This window comes from Neopsephotus bourkii, unplaced genomic scaffold (genome assembly GCF_033783945.1).
Source record: "Neopsephotus bourkii isolate Nb327-2 ecotype Australia unplaced genomic scaffold, CSIRO-AGI_Nbou_v1 NB_1287, whole genome shotgun sequence".
Lineage (NCBI taxonomy): Eukaryota > Metazoa > Chordata > Aves > Psittaciformes > Psittacidae > Neopsephotus > Neopsephotus bourkii.
Window position 1 is genome coordinate 3,099,197 of NW_026901771.1, and position 26,889 is coordinate 3,126,085.

At 42.6% G+C, this 26,889-nt stretch overlaps 1 protein-coding gene and 2 gene segments (V, D, J or C); 2 read left to right on the plus strand and 1 right to left on the minus strand.

Moving 5' to 3' along the window:
- The first annotated feature begins 1,156 nt into the window (after positions 1–1,156).
- On the plus strand, positions 1,157–4,172 carry LOC133218744 (trypsin I-P38-like). The gene is made up of 5 exons (XM_061365490.1): positions 1,157–1,314; positions 1,720–1,888; positions 2,396–2,649; positions 3,084–3,220; positions 3,918–4,172. Exons 1-5 carry the CDS (start codon positions 1,275–1,277, stop codon positions 4,065–4,067), a joined length of 750 nt encoding a protein of 249 aa, XP_061221474.1. The 5' UTR covers positions 1,157–1,274; the 3' UTR covers positions 4,068–4,172.
- A 2,696-nt stretch (positions 4,173–6,868) lies between these two features.
- LOC133218817 (T-cell receptor beta-2 chain C region-like) lies at positions 6,869–17,840 on the plus strand. The segment is given in 6 exon segments: positions 6,869–6,907; positions 9,848–9,923; positions 14,167–14,502; positions 14,880–14,897; positions 15,928–16,034; positions 17,485–17,840. Coding segments are annotated over 6 exon segments (603 nt in total).
- Positions 17,841–23,407: 5,567 nt separating this feature from the next.
- On the minus strand, positions 23,408–25,924 carry LOC133218748 (T cell receptor beta variable 19-like). The segment is given in 3 exon segments: positions 23,408–23,587; positions 25,300–25,675; positions 25,769–25,924. Coding segments are annotated over 3 exon segments (525 nt in total).
- Positions 25,925–26,889: the final 965 nt, after the last annotated feature.

Here is a 26,889-nt window from a genome sequence, read left to right on the forward strand (position 1 = left end):
ATAAATCCGCAGGGAGATCAAATTAAATACTGTAGCAGATGAAGAATTGTTCGTGCTCTGCATAGGTATGGTGGGATTGCATAGTTGTGGTAATTTTTTTCCATGCTTAGTCCTATTACAGGGTTTGGCCTTTTCCACAGAAAGCTTCTAATCTTTATTTGTTGCCCAGGATAAAACATGTTTGTAACAGAAGTGTGCACTGATACCAGTGTAAAGCACAAGATAAGGTGGAGACCCTGGCCTTGGCCTTGTACTTTAATGTGAAGGAAAATTCCCATCTGGGCAGTGGCACTGTGCACCCGCCCTCAGGGCTCTCCCACCAAGTCAGCATCTCAAAACATACGACTCGTGTTTACAGTCACTTGGGTATCCCATGTCTCCCAGCAGCTAACACGATGAAGGTAGCAGCTGCTTCAAAAAAGGATTATTCATCAAACTCATTAAGCTTTAGCAAATTCAGCATCATGACAGGAATTATCACTCTTTCAGGGAAGGATTTCAGCATGTCTCATTATTTGTGCTCACAGTATTTTTGTTCATAGACTTTACATCCACAAACATTAATGTTACCCTGAAATTCTTCTGTGGCAAAACCACTCCAAAGCTACATGAAAACATGGTTTGGTGCTTAAGCCTGTATTACCCTATAGACTAGATGAGATGAGCTATATGGTGCACGTTCCTACATTTGAACGATTTAACCTGGGAGGTGGTGAGGGGCACAGAATAGGCTTTTTTGTACTCACTTATTGAAGTTAATTTTGAATCATTTTATTTGGGAAAACATTGGGTCCTATGGGATAAACAAACACACATTACTCCAGAAAAGGAAATGCCTAAATAAACTTAACAGACTTAACACTGGGAGGTTTTGTGGGATTCCTTTGTTTGCTTGCTTGCTTGCTTTTCCCAAATAAATGTGTGGTATATTGCAGGCTGTCGTAATTTAAGCTCACAATAGTTGCTGCAAAGAAGAATGAGACACCTGAACAAGTACACATCTTCCAAAGCCCAGATGTATTTTTAAATTGAAGGGCACCCTCTGCAATAATTTAGAATAGCTCCCTATTAGGAAAGGTTTATGATTAACTGATCTATGGTTTGTACCTTCTACCAGTGCCTCCCAATCTCCACATTTGGATCTTCAGATTTTCCACTGTGTACTTTTTGCCTGGAGAAAACCTTGGACAAGAGATAAGGCCCTTTCGAAAAACGTATTTCTAGCAGCTCATGCTTCCAGTTCACCAGTCTGGCTGTGGGGCTGTGTCACCATCATGAAATACCTACTGTTTGTCGCCTTTCTTGGTGTGGCAGGTGAGTAGACCTTTTACTTCTCTTTTTGTAATTTCTAAGGAAGCTCATTTCCTGAGCAAGTCTGTAAGGTATTCGAATGGGGGAAAGTGAAGCCCAGTTTCAGCTTGCAAAAGTTTGAAGGGAGAGCATGTCTGCTGCCTCTGATCATAATTGCTTGTGCCTCAAAATGGGGAGTGAAATGACTTCATAGGGGTTCTTGGCCCAGGAGTACTGAAATGTGCCCACAGCTTCAAAAACAGACTGTCTCTCTATTAAGGCCTATGAAGTATAAAGATACAACTTCTGGTCCATGAAGTCCTAAAGTTGCAATAAATCATTGGACTATGGGCAAGTGAGATGCTTCAGTCACAGGGGCACAAGGTTCCTTATGCTAGATGTTGACATGCGCCACTTCTTTTCTCCCAGTTGCCTTCCCCGTCAACAATGATGATGATGATGACAAGATTGTCGGAGGCTACACCTGTGCAGCGAACTCTGTCCCATTTCAGGTGTCTCTGAACAATGGGTATCACTTCTGTGGAGGCGCCCTTATCAACAGCCAGTGGGTTGTTTCAGCGGCTCACTGCTACAAATAGTAAGTGGGAAAACCATCATCTTCTGTAACCTACTTCTTTCTTCCAGTTTACTTCCAGTAGGAATTCTGAGCTGCGAGATCCAAGTATGCAAGTGATGCCATTCAAGGAATGAGCATCTCATTCAGAAAGCTTGGCTGAAGCATCAGAAGGGGTTTTCCACATCTGCAAATGTTTCTGTGAATGCAGAGCACTTTCTGAAATGAGAGTGTGACCATCGAGCAGTGAGTTACAGGCTGTGATTTCTTATTAATTCCATTTATCTTGCTAAAACTCAGGCACTAGAGAAAAGGGAGAGGACCGAGCTCAGGGTGACAGTTTGTCTTTCCCCAAAATGCTTGTATAAAGCACTGTTATGCATTCAACTTGTCTCAGCTCAACAAAATAAACCTGGAGAAATTCACCATCTGAACTGGGAATGGGTCAGATCTCAGTGTGGGTGCCTAGGACAACAAAGATAACTTTGCATGAAAACAGCTGTTACGACAGCCAATTCTTCTCTTTTCCAGTTCCATGCAAGTGCATCTTGGGAAACATAACCTGGCGCTCAAAGAATCGACACAGCAGGTGATCAGAGCAGCTAAAATCATCCGTCACTCCGATTTCAACTCTGACACACTGGACAATGACATTATGCTCATCAAGCTTGCCACACCAGCCCAGCTCAATGCAGCTGTACAAACAGTTGCTCTGCCCACCAGGTGTGTGACCGCAGGCACCGAATGCCTCATCTCTGGCTGGGGAAACACACGCAGCAGTGGAAGTGAGTACCCCGTACCTCCCACTACAATTGTGCAAGCTTACCCACCCTTCAGTGTTACGTTATCATGGGCCGGGTACCACTGTTGTGGATGGGCTCAGCCTCAGCTAGTGGTGGGTTAGCTCTCATTTGCTCTGTTAGACACGGGAAGGTTCAAGCAGCTTCTCACTGAAGCCACTCCTGTAGTCCCAACACTACCAAAACTTTACCATGAAAACCCAATACAGTACCAGAAAAATCAGTGCGGCTGCAACGTAGAACGCTGGACCCATGGCTAGAACCGGTCCATCCATCCATGCTGTGATTACTGTTCAGAGAAGAAGTGACATCTGCAGAACCAGGATGTTCGGTGGTTACTTCTCTGCTCAGAGAGCTCATTGCCAGGCTCTGAAATTAACTCAGAGATGTTATCAACCATCTCCCCCTATTTCTTGTAGGTGCATATCCAGATACCTTGCAGTGCCTGAAGGCTCCTGTACTCTCCTCAAGTGCATGCAGCAGAGCCTATCCTGGGGATATTACAAGTAACATGATATGTGTAGGATTTCTGGAGGGAGGAAAAGACTCCTGCCAGGTAAAGTATCTGTCTCTCCTTTCACCTGTTTCTCTCCTACCTTTTTCCAGCACAAGAGGCTTTCGTATTAGAGAATTACTAGACTCACTGCCTTGTCGTGTCCCAAGGTTATTGGGTTTTTTAACAACAGTGGAGGCGTAAGAAGGAAGTTCCTTAGCGCGTGAGGCTGGGTTGCTGACACTCAGTCATTGCCTCTTTCTGAGACAGCACTAACTCTGCACCAAATTTCTAGAAGCAACCTTCTGCACCTCAGGGTATTAAAAATGGAGGAGCACTGCACCAGTCATCACTGGGACTTTAGAGCTTAGGACACAAATGTTACTTTTGGACTTACCAAAATGAACTGGCCAATAGGCCAGGCAGTCTGGCAAATGGCCATACCTGACAATCACTCTGCATTTGACATGGGCCAAGCTCCCTGGAAATACTTGGCAGAATAATGTTTAAGACACACGCAGCCTAATCGTCTGCCAAGGACTCCATCTGTCAAAACTAGGCAGCTTACTCATCCTTAGCTGGAGCTAAAGCAGGCACAGTAGCATCAGATGTAGAGTGCTAATCAGAAATGACCTCTGTAGAACTTCTGTATAGAACAACCACGATGGAGCTCCCTCAGATGCCAGTGATATCTGGGATCTCTGGCTCACCACTTGCGCTGGTAACACTTGCTGACCATGCATGTCCTTTATATGCACAGGGGGATTCCGGCGGTCCTGTAGTCTGCAACGGGCAGCTCCAGGGCATTGTTTCCTGGGGTCTTGGATGCGCACAGAAAGGCTACCCTGGCGTTTACACCAAGGTCTGCAATTACGTCTCCTGGATCAGAGCAACCATGGCTGCCCAGTGAGAGCCTCCCTTTCTGCATGACCTCCTTTTTCTCCTCAACTTTTTCTTCTGTTTTGGGACTGGGCATACAAAATCTATGAAAAAATAAAGACTTTCAGGCACCCCTTCTTTGTGCAGCATTTCTCTGAGTAGCCCCATCGGCTGTGATGTGGAGGACAGGCGCAGGGAATGGCACTCTGATAAGGTATTTAATCTCTGTAGTGCCTCTCACCTAGCAGGATCTTGGAACGTTTTGTAGACTCATCTTCAGGAGTTTCAGACAGTTACATGCAGCTGCTTCTCGAGCAGAAACCTTTTCTGCTTGTCAGCATATCTCAGTGCTGTAAAACATCTGAAAACCATTGAGAGAGCACCCTGAATAACATGGGCAGCATAAACCTGCTGTAGAAACCCACAGGCAGCAACACAAATGCTCCCCATTGTCTCCCACTCCCATCTCCAACAATATGACTTAAGATTCCCTAATGGAACTTCCCTGAAAGCCCTACCTGGGGAGCAAAACAATCCCTGGCTAAGACTTGTTCTCCTCATGTGTGAGTGCCACTGCAGCTGCTGGCTATGCTTTTTTTCTCATTTAACTGCTCAGACTGGGCTTGCTTAAATTTCCTGGAAGAGTCAAAAGGACAGAGCTATTCCTGGGTGCTGTTTGTAACTCCCACTACCCCCAACTGGCGCTGGAATTGAAAGTCCATGAAAAAGCTGCCAAAGTTGCCAGTGTGATGCGTAGTTGTCTCCTAAAGAAGAAAAAGGAAACAGTTTGAGTAAAATGAAAGGATAGAAATAGCAGAGAATAGGTGAAATGTGGGGAAATTCAAAGGAAATCTGACACTGGAGGAAAAGGAGAGAAGAAAAGTAAGGTATGAAGGAGCAAGTGCTATTTGCCTACAGGGAGGTCTGTGCCCAGCTGTCTCAAATGCTCTGTCACTGAGATACATCCTAGGAAGGTCATTGAGATAGGCACAATACACGAAGAGGATCACATTGTAGTTTTGTGTCCCATTGCTGTTCAGCCTGGAGAAGAGAAGCTGCGTGGAGACCTCATAGAAGCCTTCTCAATATAGCGAATAAGAAAATCAAAGACTCCATTTACCAATAGAAGAAAACCTCCAGGTTAGAAGGTATAAAGCATCAGATTACCCCCAAAACCTCTGCTGTGAATACACTCCAGGATGTACACCTCGTGCTGCAAACAAGTCTCTCATTGAATGCAGTGATGCTGCAGCAGAATGCCGGCAGCTCCAGGGGCAGGATTGGCTAATGGAAGGCAGCTGTGTTAGATGCGATCAATGGCCAAGCAATGGCAGGTTGCATTTCTAGAACTCTCTGTTCCCAGTTCAAGTATTTCAGTCAGCCATATCATCATTGGACTCAGATAATCTAAACACATTAGCCCAGGCTGATGCAAGGTCCTGGGAAAGGGTCACATGGTGAGACCATGGGCTGACAGAGATAAAGCTTCCCAGGAGCATGAAGCAGAGGAGTTTCTGAGGCCAGTCCTTGTACATCTCACAGAGCTTGGTGGCAGAGGCACAACTAATTCTCTCCTCCCAAATCTCTGCCGCACAGGAGGAGCTGATTGAAAGACATCCCACCTGACCCAGGAACATCAGGTCCCTGGTTGCTGGAGGCCAGCAGGGTGTCTGGGGAAGGGAGGGGTTTGCATCTTTTGCTCTCTGTATCTGTAATGGATGGTCAGAGATAGGCTCCTGGTTTAGGATGTTCCAGTGCAGTGGTCTCCAAAGGGGGCTGCAAGCTCAGTTGTACGCCCATGGAGGTGTACTAGACAATCCACAGGGGTGTGGGAAGAAAACATTACAACTTTGCTATTACACAGAAAACATTAGAACTTTGGTAATGTATGCCTATAATTCAGCATTATAGGCATATAATTTCAGCTACTAAATATAGCTATACTTGGGGTGGGTGCTCAAAAATAGTTTACTGATAGGGGTGTGCAATCGTAACTGTTTGGAGACCACTGTTTTAGTAGTTTCAACAAGTACCTTACATGTTCTTTCTTATATTCTGCTATAACATCTGCTGCCAACTCTGCAGAGCCTTCATGTTGTTTTTAATTTATTCAGTGCCAGGGTTTCCTTCCCCTTTGGATCACACCCCAGCAAATTAAACTTGTGCTGATGCTCTCACAATGATGCAGATGTGGAGATTCTCACTGATGGCAGCAGCTACACAGTGGAAGAAAAACAAAGAGCTGGATATGTAATGGTAAGCAGTACCCAAATATTAGAAACTAGAGCACTGCCTAGTAATGCTTCTGTTCAAAAGGGAGTTAATAGCTTTGACTTGAGCATGGAAAAAGAGTCACCATTTATACTACTGGTCCCAAGCATTCATTTGGAGTGGTGCATGCCCCTGGGACAGTTTGGAAAGAAAGGGCATTGTTACATTCACAGGTCACTCCAATAAAACATGGATCACAGATGATGAAACTCTCACAAGGAGTTCTGCAGCCGAGGGCCAGAAGATGCCAGCAGCTGACATGGGTTTTCTGTCGGCAGTGGCTGCAGACCGCATCCCTCTGAAAGTGAAGTGGAGGGACTGAGGCTGGGGAGAGGCTGGAGGAGATCCCAAGGTGTAAATGAAGGGGTTTGAAGTCAGCGCAAGGGAGAGGGGTGCCCTGAGCAGCCCCTGTGGGCAGGCAAATGGAGCCACTGCCGGGCAGGGCAGCTCCACCCGGGCCGTGGCTGCCCAGGCGTCCGTCAGCTGTGTTCCGACCTTCCCTGGCCATTCAGTCTCACAGACTGGAACTTCTTCACCGCACCCTCACGTTCTTATGTCCTGATGCCGGGCTTCTTGCGCATCTGTCCCTCGGTTTTGACAGTAACTGCTCTGAACGTGCCGTGACGCTTGGCTCCATAGCTCTTTTTGCGGGACAGAGTCTCAGGTTGGGAGTCATCCCTCTTGCAAGCGTTTTCTCTGCTCTGGGAATTGTGTTGTTTGTGGTGCTGTGTGTACTGCGGTTTGTCTCCGTGGGGGTTTTTGGCTTGGAGCTGCTCTGCCTGGGGGTGTGGGGTGGTTGGCATGTGGAAGAGAGAAGGGAGGCAGCGGTGAAAATGTTGATATGCCTAGACTGTCCCAAACTTTTGTTCATATAACTATCTTTCCCTGTGTTGCTCAGTGTTGGTATGCACAGCTTCACTGGCACAGATCTTGCCTTCTTGGGAGGAAGAATATGACTTTTTATCTTCATTTGGTTATATGTAGGGAGAGAGATAAAAGCATCTGTTACCTGTCACCATCAGTCCATGCTCCCTATGGTCAGTCTCCAAACCGACAGCACACTCCTAGATGAAGCATTTTTATAGCTAGGGTCATAAGACACCTGGGAGAAGCTTCCTATAACAATAGTCAGAGGAATACAAAATTAAGAGCTCAGCATCCTACTTCCCTCCCTTTCAGAGCAACTGTGACGAGCACAGCAGAGACCAAAGTGGATATTCACAACCAGACCAGGCTACAAACAGGAACACTGGTCTGTAGTAAGCAAGTTGCTCTCAGTGCAAAGGAGTTACTTGTGGGCTTGAGGTTTGTTTATCATTCTGGGACAGGAGAAAAACAGTTGGGAGGAAAGCTGCATAAACGCTGTCATGAAGTTACCAAGTGCAAAATAACTGCATTTAAAACCAGCTCATAAAAAAAGTATTATTTTTTTTCTTCTACAGGAGAAAAATGTCGGAATTAAAAATCCAGGGATAGTGTCTACACTCAGAGGTAATTGGACTGTCACACAGAAACAGGCAAAGGAAGGATGTGGCCTGTGGTTCCCATGGCAATCTTTCACAGTGACAAAAATGGGAGGGCGGAGCCATGGGTGGGATTGGTTTTTGTAGGAGGTTGTATCACTGTGGGGACAGATTACCCACAATGATACGTTCTCCAGGAGGCCTTTACAAAAACCCCTTTGTGCCTTGTGGGAGGGTTAACCTGTGTTAAGACAGCTACAGTGAACTCTGCAGCTCAGCAAGTATGTTCTGCCTTAGTTTTTCTTGACAGACCTGGTATACTAGGACTTCCTTTCATCATCTGAGAACCAGCCCTGCACTCTATGGAAAACAGGATTCTGAGGCACTGAAATAATTTTCAGTAAGGCAGATGATGGCTGCAGGTGCACCTAAAGCCTATCCGAGTATGAGAAGCAGAGAATTAGGCTGGTTTGGTTGTTTATTGGTGTTTGTGTTTTTTCTCTTATGACATGATAATGTTTGCAATAGACAGTGGTTCTTTATTAATGATAAGTGATGAGAGTGTTAGAAAAAGAATTCTGACATCTAGGAGCCATCTCTCAGAGGCACTATGCAAAATACACTGTTTCTATGATTCTATGATTCTATGATTCTTAAGTAAGTCCAGTGCCCACTGACTGACTCCTGCCTGTGAGCACAAAGGTTTTCCCCAAACCTTCTCCACACTGTCTCAGTGGAGTTCTTCCTAATGGATATCAAGGGTTTGTCTCAGACTAGCCAACTTATTCTTCTGGACTGCCCTTGTGTGAATTACTTTTAACCTATCAGAAAATTGAATGGGATTGTAAAAGACTATTCAGGATGGCTCACCTGCCATTGAAAGGGGAAATAGACAGATTTTAGTTCAGTGCAAAAAAAGGTGAACAACCTATGTGAAAAGACATGTGACTACGACAACCACAAAGCAAATATTACTTGATTATTAACTCCCCAAGGTGCAGAATGGAAGGCTTCACAATGCTTAGCTTACAAGACTGACATCTAGCCTCCTCCACTCTAGGCACATCTGTATGGTTTCTACACCTGCAAAAATGAAAATAGCAGGTTCACAACAGCTACTGGTTGGGCAGAGAAGTGATTCAGAGCAGTCTGCAGAGGAGGATTTGGGGGTGTTGGTTGATGAGAAACTTAACATGAGCTGCTTCAGTGTGTGCTTGAACCCAGAAACCACCCATGTGCTGGGCTGCATCAAAAGGAGCGTGACCAGCAGGTTGAAGGAGGTGATCCTGCCCCTCTACTCTGCTCTTGTGAGACCCCCACTTGCAGCACTGTGTGCAGTTCTGGTGTCCTCAACATAAAAAGGAAGTGGAGCTGTTGGAACAAGTCCAGAGGAGAGCTATGGCAGGGGAGCCTGAAAATAGACTGAGAAAGTTGTGGCTGTTCAGCCTGGAGAAGAGAAGCTGCATGGAGACCTCAGAGCATCCTTCCAGTAACTGAAGGGGGCTACAAGGATGCTGGAGAGGGACTCTTCATCAGGGACTGTAGTGATAGGACAAGGGGTAATAAGGAAGTTAAATAGGGTAAGTTCAGTTTAGGTATAAGGGGAAGGGAAAACATTCTTCCCTGTGAGGGTGCTGAGGCACTGCCACAGATTGCCCAGAGGAGCTGTGGGTGCCTCATCCCTGGCAGTGTTCAAGGCCGAGCTGGACAGAGCCTTGGGTCTACTGTGAGGTGCTCCTGCCTATGGCAGCGGATTGGACCTAGATAATCTTAAGGTCCTTTTCGACCCAAACCAGTCTATGATTCTATAATTCTATATCAATGAGATAACATGGAGACTATAGAAAGGTTGTAAAATAACTTCAGATGAAACGTAGCCAGTGAAAATAAGTATCAAAAAACTCTGGAAATTCTTTTATGAATTATTATACAGATTATATAACAGTATTTCAAGCCAGTTTTCAGCCAAATCCCGTCAGACAGAGATTAAGGGATCTTGGGAATCTTTGGGATTTCAGATACAGTAAACACTGCTTAAGCTTCTGCTTACTGAAGTCAGCTGCAGTGCTTTTCTTAGCTTATAGTACAACACTTCATCACTGTGACCACAAATAGCTTGACTTTCGGTGCTGGCACAAAACTTACAGTAATAGGTAAGATATTTTTGTTTTCTCTTTTAAATCACTTCAAATCCCAGACCTTTTCTTTAGAGAACTTCACTTCAACCTTATCGTCCCTTTCATTATAAAACTGGTGGGTTTGTGATGTGCTAGTAAACCACTCTACTTTAAAGACTAGACTAAATTTAATACTCTAGGTAGGGACACACTTTTCACTTTGGAGAACTGAATGAATGCCTTTTCAGTGAATAAAAAGTTGACAATTGAAAGAACTGGAATGAGGAATGGGTAAAAAAATATACGCATTTCATAAGTATATTGTCTTAATCTGTAAAAATCACCATTTCACAAAAGTACAACTATTTTCCATAATGCTAGTTCTTCTGGTGCTATAGATGATGAAGGACAAGTCAATGAAAGGTTATTGGTCTGGGAAGAACTGAGCTACAGTAACACTTTGGACAGGTCTAGAAAACAAAACAAAAATGACTTTGGATCTTTCCAGGGTAAACTAAAGTATTTGTTAACTCAGGTAACCAAGAAAAACAAATAAGTGTACTAGCATCTCCAGCTGATAAAACAGAAGCCACCCAAGTTTATAATAAGCAATGCTAACAGCTCTCTGTATCAGTTTAATTCCAAGTCTCCACACAAAACTTAGCAAGTTTTTCCAGAAAACAGGCTCATCAGGATGGTGGTAAAAAGATCATTCAGGACAATGATCTTCCTATTTCAGAGGAGACGCCAAAAGGCCACTGAAAACTACAAAAGTGAATATATCATTCATTTCAAATAAAAATAGCTCTCAAGGAATGTTTCGTTCTGGGCTACACATCTGGGAGAACAAGTCTGCTTCTGATAAATGACAGTGATCTCATTGTATTGCTTCTGGAGTCAGAAGTATTGATGTCTCAGGCTTTCATATCATAGCATTCCACTACAAATGTCTACAAGTGATAAAATTCAACCTCCACAAAGTCAGTGATCAGCACATTATTTGAAATCCAGTGTGAATCCAAGGTCCCTGAGCTGATGAAAATGAATATACTGATCCCTCACTGACCACAGTCAATTATGCAGCTAACCTTAATTATCATAGATAAGAGAACAAGGAGAATTCCTTCCAGTGAAGGAGAAAGGGAGGGATGTTCAGGAATCAATCAAATGGGGACAGCAGACTAAGATTCTGTGTATTGAAAGTTATTTTGTGTATAAAAAAAAAATAAACGGCAGATTTTTAACATGAGAAGAATATTCTCGATGTTGAAAGAAAATGAGGCAATTTAGGAAATTTTAATTGAGAATAAGCAAAGAAAATTATTGCCTCTGAATATGGGAAATATTTTCTAATAGCACAGGTAGATAAATAGATAAATGTCCTCTAAACTGTAACAATCAATTTGTCTAAGCCTGAAGCAAAAGGACTGTGAAAGAGGTATTTTTGTGACTGAACTCACCTGGTTAGACACACAGATGTGGTAGTGTTCCCTTTTCCTTACAGACATCTCCCTTTTGTAGGGGACCTTAAATGTACTTTGTGTTTCTTCATTTGCTGGTACTACATGAGGGCAGGGTTTAGTCCACAGGCTTGGCTCAGACTGACAGCAGAGGAGAGGTTTTCCTGCAGCTGCAAAACAGTGTGAATAATGCAAGATTGTCCTTTGGCAGAGGGACAAAGCTCACAGTCATAGGTAAGACAGAATTCAGATCTCTGTGATGTATGTAATACCGGTTTAGGGGAGAAGAGTATTCTTAATTAGCAGTAGAACAATGATCATTTTTCATACAGGCATGCGGGCAGGATTAATGCTTTATTGGTTGCTTGTTAAAATGAGATGCACTGATATGGAAGTGTAGGAATTGCAGGCACAGATTTTGAGAGCCTTCTATTGCCTTTCTATTAACGTACTGGGAACATCATGAAGGAGAAAGGTAGAAATAATTCTATTTCCTCCAATTCTCCAAGAAAACATGGAGGTTGGGGATGAAAGATTCTCCTTCTCTGTGTAAGTTTTTGCAGTTCATCTATGTAAGAAACGCAACATTTCAGAGGTAGAGTGTGGATTCTTGTGTCTGCTGAATCAGATCAAAATAGCTGGTACTTTGCCCCCTTCTCCGTAGATGGTGGGCAGGCTGCCTGGAGTTGCTTTTGGGCACTGGCTTCTTCTAACAGTCCTTCTCATGGCTTCTAATTCTCAAAAAGCATCATATTCTTTTTCTCTCAGTGCCCTTTTCTCCTCTATTCTTTCTCCTTTTCAATATTTGCTTTCTCTGCCTTATCCCCTCCGAGGAAAGGATTTAACATCCCCTATATCAAGGCACTTTGGAATCAGTGGGCAAAAAAAGCCTTTTCCATCTGCTACTGTCACTGTATGTTATGCAAACTGTATATAATGTTATAGCAAAATGTAGAAATACACACAGGTGCCTGCTCCTTTAAACAGCACCATTTTAAAGAACTAAATGGCTGGCAAGAACATAATCACACTGTAGGTTATAGTCTGATTGTATCTAGCTCTGCTTGTTACCTTTGGAGTTGGTGCCATGCTCAGAGTTACAGGTAAGTAGCTGTGATTAACCCAAGTGCTCAATGTGGAGAACACTTAAAAATTTCCCTTGCATTAATGACAGGCAGCATATCCACAAATGATCTTAAAATGAGAACAGGAGTGAAAACTAACAAGAAATCATGAAACTGACCTTGCCATGATGAGAATGGAAGAACTGTGGTATTTTATCTCTTGGGTGGGTGAAGAACGTGTGATAGAGAATGTATGAGTTTATGCATGGAAATCATTAAGCATTATGACAGCATCTGCCACAAACACTGTGGAAGATCAGAACAGAATGGGCTGTCAATAGCATTTATTTTTTTCCTGATTGTCACTGCTCTTGCTTGTACCAGTCTCATTATTCCATTTCAAGCAAGCTCATTTTCTGGCTTTCTTTGTCTTTCCAGTAGTTTTATCATCCTTTCTGTCTGCCTTTTTCACTCGCCTTCCTCTTTGCCTTTTCCTTGTGTCCTCCCTATAGTTTTCCATGTCTTCACTCACTAGCTCTTCAGGCTCTGAGCCAATGAACTTCTGTCAGAGATACTTTTAGGTTAGGAAAAAAAATTCCTGAAGCCAAATACTAGAAGGGAGCAGTGAAAGTGATCAACCTCTCCTCATATCCACTGTAACCTAACAGTTGAAAGCAAACGCTGGGGCTTAGAGGTCAAGATCTATGCAAGATGTAAGTCGCTCCTAAGTCTACTCATTCTCTCCACTCTAGAAAGGAGTGATCAGGAAGAACATCTACAATTTGTAGTGTCTTCACACTGAAAAGCGGTAGAAGTTTTCCCTTTGGCACTTCTGATTCCATGTGCAGTCTGGTGGGTTTATTATGCTAGATGAGTAAAAACATCACTCTAATAAAGACAGGTTGGGGAGAGGTGGCTTTTAGGGTCACTGCATAGTTTCTGAGTAATACCTTGTTGCCTTGTATGTCCTTTGGAATGTAGAAGTCTGTTGTCTTTAGTCTTATATGTAGGTATTGAAGGTACTAAGTACTTCAGGACAGGAGGCAACTTTTGGTTTGTGAGCATATAGAAACTTGCATCAGTTTGGGAAGATGTGTAGTCCAGGGCTTCTCATACCTAAATAAAATAACATAAAGATTTATATATTTTATACTCTTAAGAAGGATGGCAAGTTAAGACAGAAAGCAAAACTTGTCCCAGGCAGACTCAGGTTTCCTTACTTAAGAGTGTTCTTCGCTTCAGACAGTGAGAAAGATTAACTCCTTCCTTTCAAGTCTCCTCTCAGATGGGGGGGTGGGGGTCCCAGTAGGGTATCACATAGCAGTATAATTCTGACTGCTGCAATAATCATCATGGCTTACTACATCTTCAGGAATGTAATTCAATCAGTTGAAGATGCTTGTGCCGTTTAACACAGACCCTGAGCTACTGGCACAATGTTACAAATACAGGCCTTATGGCACTACTGGGTACTTTTCTGCCTGTCTGCTCAGGTTCTTTTAGTTTTCCTGTTCTTCTGACAGAGATAATATTAGAAGTGTAAACACTCATGCATTTCTGTAGCCAGATCATTTATTTTTCTCTGTAATGAGAGAAGACAAATGCTTTCAGTTTCCTGGTGTCTATATATATCTAACAGCTATGAATGGTCTAATAGGCAGTTGTTAAAAAGCCATATATATCAGCACTAATTTTAAGCAGTTTGTCACTGAAGACAGTTATGGAAGCTCTGGGCCATATTGCTTTCTGTTTCAGGGAAGAATGATGAAATCATACCTCCAGCTGTGGCCATCTTTTCCCCTTCAAAGGCAGAGATCCAACAGAAGAGCAAGGCCACACTGGTATGCCTGGCCTCTGGTTTCTACCCTGACCACCTGGATCTGGTCTGGAAGGTGAACGGTGCTACAAGGACAGAAGGGGTGGGGACAGATGAGTTTTCCACACGCAATGGGAGTACCTACTCATTGACCAGCAGACTGAGGATCTCAGCCCAGGAATGGTTCAACCCTTCAAATCGCTTTGAGTGTGTTGCCAACTTTTTTAAGGATGGAACACTGGAATCAATACACAAATTAATCTATGGTGATGCTGGTGAGTAAAAAATCATGTATCACAAACTAGAAATCACAATTTAAAAGGGTGTGGGTTACAATGTGAAACATATCTCTGTACAACTTCAATACAGGGTGTGGTTATGGCACAAATATTTATGTAAATATGTAGGTATCTGCATATGTCACTTCATATTCCTGGGACTCTGTATCTACATTATCATTGTACAGCTATAGTTTTCAAAGTTTCTTTCAGATTTTTCCCTGAGGAATTCCTGTATTATAGTAAACGTGCACTATTACAAAATCTATAGTATAGTAAACTTAATTAGCTGGTATACTGTAAACTGAACTTCAAATATTGGTACTGTTGGAATTGAAGAGAAACATGACTTTCAGTCCCTTTTTCTCTTTCAGGCTGTTCACTCACGGAAGGTATGTGTGTCTTCTCACAGGCAAATATCTGTATGTATTTTAATCCCGGTTTTGCTGATGCGAAGTACAAGGTTTGTGAGACTTCAACTAGAATAATAGCTTTTACTTCCCCATCCAAGTGATTTGTGCTTCAGAATTTTTACCCATGCTTCAAGAGGTTTGTATGTGCCTGCTGTATGCAGCTGTGGTTTGGAGGGGTTTAGCTCTTCTTTATGATTCTCTTGGTATAACAGAAGAAATTGTTGCATCTCCCCATAGAGTATAATCTGCTCTTTTTATCATCTCTTCCAGTCCTTAACACTGCCTTCTGTTGGGAAGCTTTTTGCTCAGCCATGAAAGCAAAAATTCATACTCGGCCAAGTGACTATCACATTAAGATTCAGAATCCTGAATGTTTCTTAGATTCAGAATATTTCTCATTATAAGTCACATTCCGCTCCAGACTGCAAGGATATCTATATCCATGTGTGCATCTTTACAGAGTCCTGGTTTTCACCAACTTCTTTTATGTTTCAGGAATCTTAAGGTTGAACCAAGACCACGTTCAACTGCAATTCCTTAAGAGTGAAAAATCCACAAGAATTAAAGTTCTAGAGACTATGTTACTGTGGGCTGCGTAAAACTTCCCTGATACAGCAGCAGCACTCACAAGGCCACAGACAATAATGCATGAAAACAAAATGTGTATCTTGTGGCTCAGCTTAAGTGGAGTTCCTAAGAGGGATTCACATGAACAGCCTAGTTTTTCAGTAGGTGTGGCAACACAATGGTTAAACATTCCCAATCAGGAAATACTTTCTTAGCATTAAGCCATTCTCTCTCTTTCCTAGCCTTGCTTTCTCTTGGTTGTTTGAATCACAGTGTTCTTTCCCATCTGCTACTATGTCTTATCAACAGAGCCATTTCATTTGGCTCTAGTTCCCATGTGTCACCTGGCTAAAGATTTCAAGGGGTTTTATTTGATTAGAGCTACATTAGATCTAGTCTCTTGTGATGAAAATGCAATGCACAAATGATGTTTGATTTGCAGAGTCCTACTTGCGGTATGGAAATTCTCTGAAGCTCACTTACCTCATTCTCTGTGGCAAAGCCTTGCTCTACGCGGTTTTGGTGAGCGGTCTGGTGTGGACAGTCAAGGTAGGCTAGTGTGCCACTTGCAGATTGAGATTACTCACTAATACAAGGGTCAGTGGGTACAGAAAAGATCTGTTCTCAGCTGAATGAGGACCTGTTCATCATGCATTCTGCCAGGCTTTGTGCAGGCTGGTTTGAAAAATCACAAGTGATGAGTTTTCTGTTTTTCCAGAACTCAAATAAAATCAACGCTATCTAGCAGAGAAATTCCTCCTCAAAATACTCTTTAAACACATGAAAAAAAATGAGAATTCAGGACAACTTCTCCAGAAAATAAAGAATGGAAATATCAGATATATCACACTTTTCTGTAGGTATTGACTTATGACTGCAGTGAGAGTAATAAACAGGGGGGTTCAGGAGATATGTGGGATAAATCTGAATGAAGATTTACAAAGAACAGTGGGCTAAATCTGAACAAATGGGAGATATATATCACTATTTACATAGTGATAAACTTACTGTCTTGCAGACAAACAGTCTGATAGACTTTGAATATTTGTGCTGATTTGGGCTGGTATAAATTTAATTTTCTTTATAGTAGCTAGAATGGGGCTATATTTTGGGTTTATTCTGAGAACAGTGTTGATAATTGAGGGATGTTTTCACTATTGCCAAGCCGTGCTTACTCAAAGCCAAGGCCCTTTCTGCCTGTCACAACACCTCACCAGCAAATAGGCCCAACTGGGATGAAGATGTAGATGAGTCGCTTTGTGACAGGGTTTAGTGGTGATCTTGCCAGTAATGGTTGAACTTGATGATCTTAAAGGTCTTTTTCAGCCTATCTGATTCTATGATTCTATGTTGAACTAACTACAGCAAATACTTTTAATCATTAAGTTGCTCATGTGGCTGAAAGGTATTTCTAGTGAGAGCAGTGGAAGCATCATCACTTGTTTTAGAAGCAGGGCTGGGAGATGTATTTTAGAAAGTGACCTGCTAGAGGTAAAGGGTGAGTATGAACACAACCTCAACTACAGTTTAGTGTCTTTTTAAAAGGATACTAGAGAGAGTAGGTTTTGTACTTTACTGGATCACAATCATAGAATCACAGAATGGTTGAAAGGGACCTTGAAGATCATCTGCTCCCACACCACAAGTCTCTCCATGAGCAGGAACATCTTTCACTAATTGAGATTGCTCAGGTAGATGACATCGCAGCTCTTCCCTTGTCACTGGTGACTGATGCAGTCACTCCATTACAGAAGGCCACCAGATCTAACATACAAAGTTATTCAGTGTGTAAGTAAATAATCTGTACAGGTTAAGACACAGCTTGGTGTAAAAGGGGAGAAAGCATGGACATTCAACATGGTTATTTCTGTTGATGCTCCCAGGAGACACAACAGTTGAGATACTGATGAGTATGGTCTATTACTTCCTATATTGTTTATTTGTTCCTTTTGCCTATTTTCTTTTAACTATATATTTACTCTGTTTTGTTTTCAATTAGGTTGGTGGCAAGTTTTATAGAGAATAAGTGAAGAACTGTCGTAATGAATGAATGAAGATGTGGCCATCAGCAGGAACATAGCAAATTAGAATTTCTACTTTTCTATAGCACAGGATCTATCCTTCTGCCTAAGAACTTCTGAATTTCTTGGTGATTCAATGTCCATCTCCTGTTCTTTCCACTTTGTTGCAATCACTTTTGGGTTTTCCCTATACTTCTATATCATATCGTATCACATCGTGTCGTATGTATCTTATAGTATCATATCTTTAAAATTAACACCTTGTTAATGCTCAGAGGCTGAAAACCCATCCTTGTATTTGGAATAAAGTTTTAGCTTCTTTTCCATTCAAGAAGAGTGAGTTACTGGTTTTTATTTTGGTGTTTTGTAGCAATAATATCCTACAACACAACTTCCTGTGAGTGTTGCCAATTTTTTTTTAAGAATGGAACACTGGAATTGATACACAAATTAAATCTATGGTGATGCTTATGAGTAAAATGTATGTGCATATGGAGGTCATCCTCTGTAGGTTCCTATATCTAGAGTAGGCAGTCATTACTGGGCATATTTCTTGCCAGGCTCCTATACAACTCAGATCTGTCAGTTCCCAGGAAACTGAGACCAAGAACAAGAATCCAATCCTGGTTTTCTCCAAACTTGCTACGCCATGTAATTCTGATCCCCACACCCACCCTCTATTATACAAGTGACTGCACAAACAGAGCACTTTAAAAGAGCTGACGATATGTGGGCTCAAATAATATCTCCTATTTATTTTCTTATGGTTTTGATTGCAGTGTCTTCAAAGGTAAGTTAAACAATTTGTTTTCCTCTCTTGACAGTGCATTTGTTTATCTATACATACGATTGCGTATACAAAGAGAGATGTATTCTGTGTGTGAATGTCTCAATCTGCCTTGTGTTTGCTTTTGCTGACAGGCACAGATATTCATGCCTGGATGCATGATTGTATGCGTGGACACATCCATTCATGTTCTTGCTGAATACACGTGCATGCATGTGAACATCCAAATTCTGTCTACTGTCATGAAATCTTCCATGAGACTGACTGCTAGAACTCAACATTTCAGTATGAATAACACCTCTTAGAGCAGCAGACCTACCTGTAGCACAAAAGATACATTGATATTTTAGTGAGCAGTGTGGTAAATCACTATCTCTGCATTCTGTAGTACATTATCTCCTTAAATATATCACAGAGTTATTATAAATTATATTCCCATGAGAAAGACCCAAAATCCAGTTTCATTTGATGCCTCCAACTTTTAATTCTTAGGATCAATTCTTTATCAGTCATGCCAATGTGAATGTGAAAATTCAATCACTAGTAACGTACAGCTAAATACAATCAGTAGTTAATGTGATATTTCTGCTAAGGGCATCCAAGTTATAGCTTGTGCAAAAGAGCCCTGAACAAATTATCCTAACCAGCAGTATGGAAAAACCCTGTCCTTGTCAGGTCAAGTTTTATAAATAGATGTTTGTTTTCTCTGTCATTTTTATTGCTTTTCCCCTTCCCTTTCAGCAAACAACAGGAGAAGTGCTCCAGCTAGGAAATCTGTGTCCATTGTGCTCATTTTCAAGTGTTTTGAATGGGACGTTTGTGATGGGGCTCATGCTTAGGTCCAAGAGGAGGAACAGATTCTACTGTGTACACAATTGTCCTAACTCATTCTAGGTTTACAGGAGACTGTGGTAGTGCTTCGCTCCCCCTCTCTCCTCGACCCACCTGCCTCCCCAAGAATTCTTGTTAGCCTTTGCAAAACTGAAAGAAGTTGGATGGCTGGGCACCATACACATCAAAACGTGTGGTCTTTTTAAAGTAAAGCTTAGAAAAGAAAATTAGGGAGTATAAGAAAGACCAAGAAAAGCAAAGAAGGCAAGAAAGAAAAAAGGATGCAACTCAGAAAAAGGGAAGAGCATCTAATCTGTGGGGGAGGAGAATGGGGAACCAGTGTGGTTCTTTAAAGCTGTGTTTGTGGGCATCATTTCTGTGCAGCATGGACCACAAAACTGAGGGATTGCTAATCCTGGAGAGTGTTTCTGGAGATCTTTCATCCATGTTGCATCTCACTAAGCTATTAGTTTATGGTGCAAGTTAAACAATTGGTAATTCAGAGGTAGAGCACTCTGAAGTAAATGGAGAATCATACTTAAGAGTCATAACTTTTATATATAGATGTATCCTCAATAGAGACAGTAATAATGCAGGCCAAGACAGAGTACTTGTGGGGCTTTGGAAGCAGAACAATTGAGAATGCAATAGCAAGACAAAACGAGTATGAGGCATAGAGTGAAGATCCTGAAGGGAGCTTATGTAGAGCATACCCAGGGTTTTCACCAGAAGGAGGAAGTATCTCTGAAGGGCTCAGCAGAAAAAGGTACCTCAGAATCAGAGCAGGTGACTTGCAAATAGTTGCTTGAAAACATCTCTTTAAGGGAACAGCAGCTGAATTTGAGCAAAACAGGATGTGGTTTGACATTCACTCAAAAAGAACCATTCTGATAATGCATCGGCCTCTCACCACACCACCCCTCCCCAGTCTTTCAGGATGTGGCTCAAGGTAGAGCTCTCTGTTCACCATATTACAGTTGGACAGAAATAGTGACACATATAGGCCTTAGGAAACCTGGTGGGGGTTTTGTCTCATGTTATCAAACGATCTTGTTACTGGAGTCTGTGGATGGGGTTTGCACCTGCAGCTGCTGTTTCTGTTGAGCAACAGAGAGCAAAGGAAAGAGTTGTGGGTTTGGGGAGTTACCGACCTGCTTTTACAAAGTGATGGAAAATAGAATCACAAAATACTTTTTGTTTTGTCTAATCAGAGTCTAATCTTGACTGTGTTGTTCTTATTGAGCTGTGACAGAGGTACAAGTATGAGGCATAAAGAGGGAGATGTGACACACATAGTAGCCTATACTTCGCTATATAACCAGAGGTAAACTGGACAGTCAAAGCAATTCCTATAGAAATGGCAATCTACATGTTATTCTTTGAATGTGAATCCATTCTAAGTTCCATACTATTTTGTGCTAGCTCCCTTTCCTCTTTACAGCCTCCATGCACATGGAACTTTTCAGCACTGTGTCTACGCACTTGAAGACCATGGTAAAGGCTCCTCTCTTGCCATTTTAATCTCATCTGTGGTATGTTACTTCTGCTTAGCTTCTATTCTTAAATCTTTGCCCAGGCCTCTTCTTTCTGTTGACAGTCATAGCCATACAGATTTCTTGTCATTAGAGTAACCTTTCCAAGCAGAATGAAAAGCATTGTGGCTTTCACTGCTTGATAACATTCAGAGAGGAACGAGTGAACTGGAGACACTACCTCTGAAGTATTTCAAACCTAGACATATGTATATTTCAAGAAACAGTTCAGTGTCAGGAAAAAAGGTGGTGTAGAGGACATTACCTTCTGTCTGTGTAGATTGCAGTTTCTATCTCCTATTTTATGTCTGATTTTGGTTAAAAATCTTTACTAATTGCTTGCATGAGACAGAGATGACGCAGTGAACAGGACAGGTGAGTTCAGCAGTTAACCTGCACTTCAAAGACCTGTTCTACCTCTTTTGCACCAACACCCTGGCAACATCTGGTTGTGAACAGGCTCTTGGCCTACGGACCCTCTTTCTGTGCTGAGAGCAGCTTCCTTCTGAGAGAAAGTGCTGGAAAGAAGTTTATGTAAAGAAAGGAAGTGACTTTGAAGTGCTGTGTTCAAACTGCTGGCACAGAAATAGACAGCGGAGTAGTTCATCTTCACAGATAAAATATCCAAGGAGAAGTCTGAGAGGTTCGGCCGTTGAGCTTTGTATCCAGCGTGAAAATCACCCTCAGTTTCCTGATTTGCACCTACGGAATAATAGATCAACTGCAGCCCCTTCCCTGGCTGCTGCAGATACCAGAACATGGAAATGTGATTATCATTTTGACTGCATGTCAGAGTAGTTTTGTCATCTTCTTTCAGCACAAGACTGGAGGTTTGGGTGATTCCAGCTCCTATAAGACAAAGCAGAACAGAATCATATTAGAACAAGTAAGCTACATTCTCCCAGCAGCAGAGCAGCTCTCATGGCTTTACTGATTCCTTACTTGCTCCAAAGAAGCACAAGGACACACACCAAGCTGTCCACATCCTCATTTCTGCCCCAATTGTCATTGTGCGTGCCCTTACAAGGGCCTTATATAGGTCCGTCTCACATGCTTCTCCTAAACCAATGGCATCCATCTCTGTAACAGCTAAATCTCTGCTGAAACCCAAGCTCCTTCCTGCAGCAAATTTCAGGCACTTTCAATTCAGTGTTTGTTGGAAACACACAGAAAATTTCAAACGGACTCAGACTCCTCTTCCTTTGGACAGTGTATTAATCATACGTGAATAGTAGAATGGGTTAAGTGTTCAAGGGGAATACATGGATTGACCCCCCATGTTCTCAGTGTTTCAGGACAGGATTTCAATCCAGATGAACCAACTCTCTAGTACACTGTGCTGTTGCATATCAAAGTAACCTCATCGCACTCTGAGCTTCCCAAAGAAGAGAAAGGGGAGAGGGAGGTGCTGATGTCTTCTCCCTGGTGTCCAGATAGGATGCATGGGAATGGCTCAAAGCTGGGTCAGGAGAGGTTCAGACTTGACTTTAGGAAACATTTCTTTACCAAGCGGGTGGCAAGCACTTGAACAGGGGCTTCCCTGAATGGTGGCTGATGGCAGTGGCTTGTCAGTTTTTAAGAGGCATTTGCACAGTGCTGTTAATGATGTGCTTTAACTTTTGATAAGCCCTGAAGTGATCAGGCAGTTGGACTGGATGATCCCTGTAGGCCCCTTCCAACTGAATTCTGTTCTGTTCTATCCTGTTCTCTTCTGCTCTGCTGTGTTCTCACTGTGGATCTCATAGAAACTGGCCTTAAGACATGCAGTCTGCTGGGTAGTCTCACAGGAGTGACTTGGGACATTCATGGAGCTAGGAGGGAAGGAACCCAGGAATAAAATTACAGGATGTTTCTTTCATGAGAAGGACACACACATCCATAAGAGCACTAAAGGTGTCCATAGGGATGCTATGAGCTGCCCATGCATCCTGGTTGTTAAAATGTTGTCCAGATGTTTCCCTTCACTTGCCCAATATGAGTTAAAGATTTTTCTTCTTCTTCTTCTCACAGGCACCCCCCTCCTGTTTCCAGTTGCTGGCCCCTTGGACCAGCGGCCTCCAAAGCAGTTGCTGCCACTCAAGACTTTCACACCCTCCTTTTGATGGCAGCATAACCACCTGGAATCATAGGACTTATGATTAGGGCAATTTCTGAATAAATGGCAATCTACATGTTATTTTTCTTGAATGTGAATCCATTCTAAGTTCCATACTCTTTTGTACTGTCTCCCTTTCCTCTTTACAGCCTATGCACATGGAAGTTTTCAGGATTGCGTCTACGCACTTGCAGACCATGGTAATAGCACCTCTTTTGTCATTTTAAGCTCATATGTGCCATGTTTGTCTGCTTAGCTTCTATTCTTGTATCTTTGCAGTTTCTATCTACTTCATTTTATGTCTGCCTTTTCTTAACAATCTTTACTAATTGCTCGCATGATTTAGAGGACCCACAGTGATCAGGACAGGTGAGTTCAGCAGTTAACCTGCACTTCAAAGACCTGTTCTACCTCTCTTGTTCCAGCACCCTGGCAACATCTGGTTTCTGGGCCTACGGACCCTCTCCCTGTGCTGACAGTAGCTGCCTATTGAAAGAACATGCCGGGAAGGAGAAGTTTATGTAAAGAAAGGAAGTGACTTTGAAGTGCTGTGTTCAAACTGCTGGCACAGAAATAGACAGCGGAATAGTTCATCCTCACAGATAAAATATCCAAGGAGAAGTCTGAGATGTTTGGCCGTTGAGCTTTGTATCCAGTGTGAAAGTCACCCTCTAATTCCTGATTTGCACCTACGGAATAATAGATCAGTTGCAGCCCCTTCCCTGGCTGCTGCAGATACCAGGACATGAAATCGTGATTATCATTTTGACTGCATGTCAGAGTAGTTTTGTCATCTTCTTTCAGCACAAGACTGGAGGTTTGGGTGATTCCAGCTCCTGTAAGACAAAGAGGAACAGAAACACATTAAAACAAGTAAACTACATTATCCCAGCAGCAGAGCAGCTCTCATGGCTTTACTGATTCCTTACTTGCTCCAAAGAAGCACAAGGACACACACCAAGCTGTCCACATCCTCATTTCTGCCCCAATAGTCAGTGTGCGTGCTCCTACAAGGGCCTTATATAACTCCATCTCACATGCTTCTCCTAAACCAATGGCATCCATCTCTGTAACAGCTAAATCTCTGCTGAAAAACAAGCTCCTTCCTGCAAAAAATTTCAAGCACATTCAATTCAGTGTTTGTTGGAAACACAGTTTGAAACTGACTCTGACTCTTGATCTATGGGACAGAGTATTATGATACGTTGAAAAATAGAATGGGTTAAGCGTTCAATAGGAATAATTAAATTCAAATTCCAACGTTGTCAGTGTTTCAAGACAGGATTTCAATCACGATGAACCAACTCTCTAGTACACTGTGCTGTTGCGTATCACAAAGTAACCTCATTGCTCTCTAAGCTTTCTAAAGAAGAGAAAGGGGAGAGGGAGGTGCTGACCACTTCTCCCTGGTGTCCAGGTAGGATGCATGGGAATGGTTCAAAGCTGGGTCAGGGGAGGTTCAGACTTGGCTTTAGGAAACATTTCTTTACCGGGAGGGAGGCAAACACTTGAACAGGGGCTTCCCTGAATGGTGTCTGATGGCAATGGCTTGTCGGTTTTTAAGACGCCTTTGCACAGTGCTGTTAATGATGTAACTTTTGATAAGCCCTGAAGTGATCAGGCAGTTGGACTGGATGATCCCTGTAGGCCCCTTCCAACTGAATTCTATTCTGTTCTGTTCTATCCTGTTCTCTTCTGCTCTGCTCTGTTCTCACTGTGGATATCCAGGAAACCGGCCTGAAACATGCAGTCTGCTGGGTAGTCTCAGAGGAGTGATTTGGGACATTCATGGACCAAGGAGGAAAGGATCCCAGGAATAAAATTACAAGATGTTTCTTTCATGAGAATGACACACACCTCCATACGAGCACTAAAGGTGTCCACAGGGATGTTATGAGGTGTCCATGCAGCCTGGTTGTTAAGATGTGGTCCACATGATCTCCTTCACTTGCCCAAAAGGAGTTAATGTTTTTTTCTTCTTCTCTCAGGCAACCTGCTCCTGTTTCCAGTTGCTGGCCCCTTGGACCAGCACCTCCAAAGCAGTTGCTGCCACTCAAGACCTTCACACCCTCCATTTGGTTATGAGCACCATAACCACGTGGAACCATAGGACTTGTGATTAGGGCAATTTCTGAATAAATGGCAACCTACATGTTCTTTTACTTGAATGTGAATCCATTAAAAGTTTCATACTATTTTGTGTTGTCACCCTTTCCTCTTTACAGCGTCCATACACATGGAACTTTTCAGGACTGTGACTACCCACTTGAAGACCATGGTAATGCATACTCTTTGGTCATTTCAAGCTCATCTGTGGAATGTTTTTCTGCTTAGCTTCTATTCTTGTATCTTTACAGATTTTGTCTCCTTCATTTAATGTCTGTTGTGGTTAACAATCTTTATTGATTGCTCACATGAACTAGAGAACACACAGTGATCAGGACAGGTGAGTTCAGCAGTTAACCTGCGCTTCAAAGACCTGTTCTACCTCTCTTGTTCCAATGCCCTGGTAACATCTGCTTTGTGAACAGGCTATTGGCCTACAGACCCTCTTCCTGTGCTGAGAGCAGCTTCCTTCTCAGAGAAAGTGCTGGAAAGGAGAAGTTTATGTAAAGAAAGGAAGTGACTTTGAAGTGCTGTGTTCAAACTGCTGGCACAGAAATAGACAGCGGAATAGTTCATCTTCACAGATAAAATAGCCAAGGAGAAGTCTGAGAGGTTTGGCCGTTGAGCTTTGTATCCAATATGGAAGTCACCCTCAAATTCTTGATTTGGACCTACGGAATAATAGATCAGTTGCAGCCCCTTCCCTGGCTGCTGCAGATACCAGTACATAGAAGGGTGATTATCATTTTGACTGCATGTCAGAGTAGTTTTGTCATCTTCTTTCAGCACAAGACTGGAGGTTTGGGTGATTCCAGCTCCTATAAGACAAAGCAGAACAGAAACATATTAGAACAAATAAGCTACATTCTCCCAGCAGCAGAGCAGCTCTCATGGCTTTACTGATTCCTTACTTGCTCCAAAGAAGCACAAGGACACACACCAAGCTGTCCACATCCTCATTTCTCCCCCAATAGTCAGTGTGTGTGCCCTTACAAGGGCCTTATATAGGTCCATCTCACATGCTTCTCCTAAACCAATGGCATCCACCTCTGTAACAGCTAAATCTGTGCCGAAAACCATACTCCTACATGGAGCAAATTTCAAGCACTTTCAATTCAGTGTTTGTTGGAAACACACAGAAAATTTCAAAGAGACTCAGACTCTTTTTGGACAGTGTATTAATCATACGTGAAGAGTAAAATGGGTTAAAAGTTCAAGGGGAATATATGGATTTAACTCCCATGTTGTCAGTGTTTCAAGACAGGATTTCAATCCAGATGAACCAACTCTCTAGTACACTGTGCTGTTGCGTATCACAAAGTAAACACATTGCTCCCTACAGCTTCCTAAAGAAGAGAAAGGGGAGAGGGAGGTGCTGATCTCTTCTCCCTGGTGTCCAGGTAGGATGCATGGGAATGGTTCAAAGCTGGGTCAGGAGAGGTTCAGACTTGACTTTAGGAAACATTTCTTTACCAAGCGGGTGGCAAGCACTTGAACAGGGGCTTCCCTGAATGGTGGCTGATGGCAACGGCTCGTCGGTTTATAAGAGTTGTTTGCACAATGCCGTTAATGATGTGCTTTAACTTTTGATAAGCCCTGAAGTGATCAGGCAGTTGGACTGGATGATCCCTGTAGGCCCCTTCCAACTGAATTCTGTTCTTTTCTATCCTGTTCTCTTCTGCTCTGCTCTGTTCTCACTGTGGATCTCATAGAAAGTGGCCTTAGACATGCAGTCTGCTTCTTAGTCTATCAAGAGTGATTTGGGACATTCATGGACCAATGGGGAAAGTAATCCAGGAATAAAATTACAAGATGTTTACCTGATGATAATGACACACACCTCCATAAGAGCACTAAAGGTGTCCACAGGGATGTTAGGAGTTGCCCACGCAGCCTGGTTGTTAACATGTGGTCCTGCTATTCCCCTTCACTTGCCCAATATGAGTTAATGTTAATGTTTTTTCTCCTTTTTCTCTAGGGCACCCTGCTCCTGTTTCCCGTTCCTTGCCCAATGACCCAGTGGCATCCACAC

What these genes read in the sequence shown, in the direction of transcription:
- LOC133218744 (XM_061365490.1), top strand. Translation starts at nt 1,275, where the DNA reads ATGAAATACCTACTGTTTGTCGCCTTTCTTGGTGTGGCAG. An exon ending in GCGGCTCACTGCTACAAATA is followed by an intron (nt 1,889 to 2,395) that starts GTAAGTGGGAAA and finishes TCTCTTTTCCAG; the next exon opens with TTCCATGCAAGTGCATCTTG. An exon ending in GAGGAAAAGACTCCTGCCAG is followed by an intron (nt 3,221 to 3,917) that starts GTAAAGTATCTG and finishes TTATATGCACAG; the next exon opens with GGGGATTCCGGCGGTCCTGT.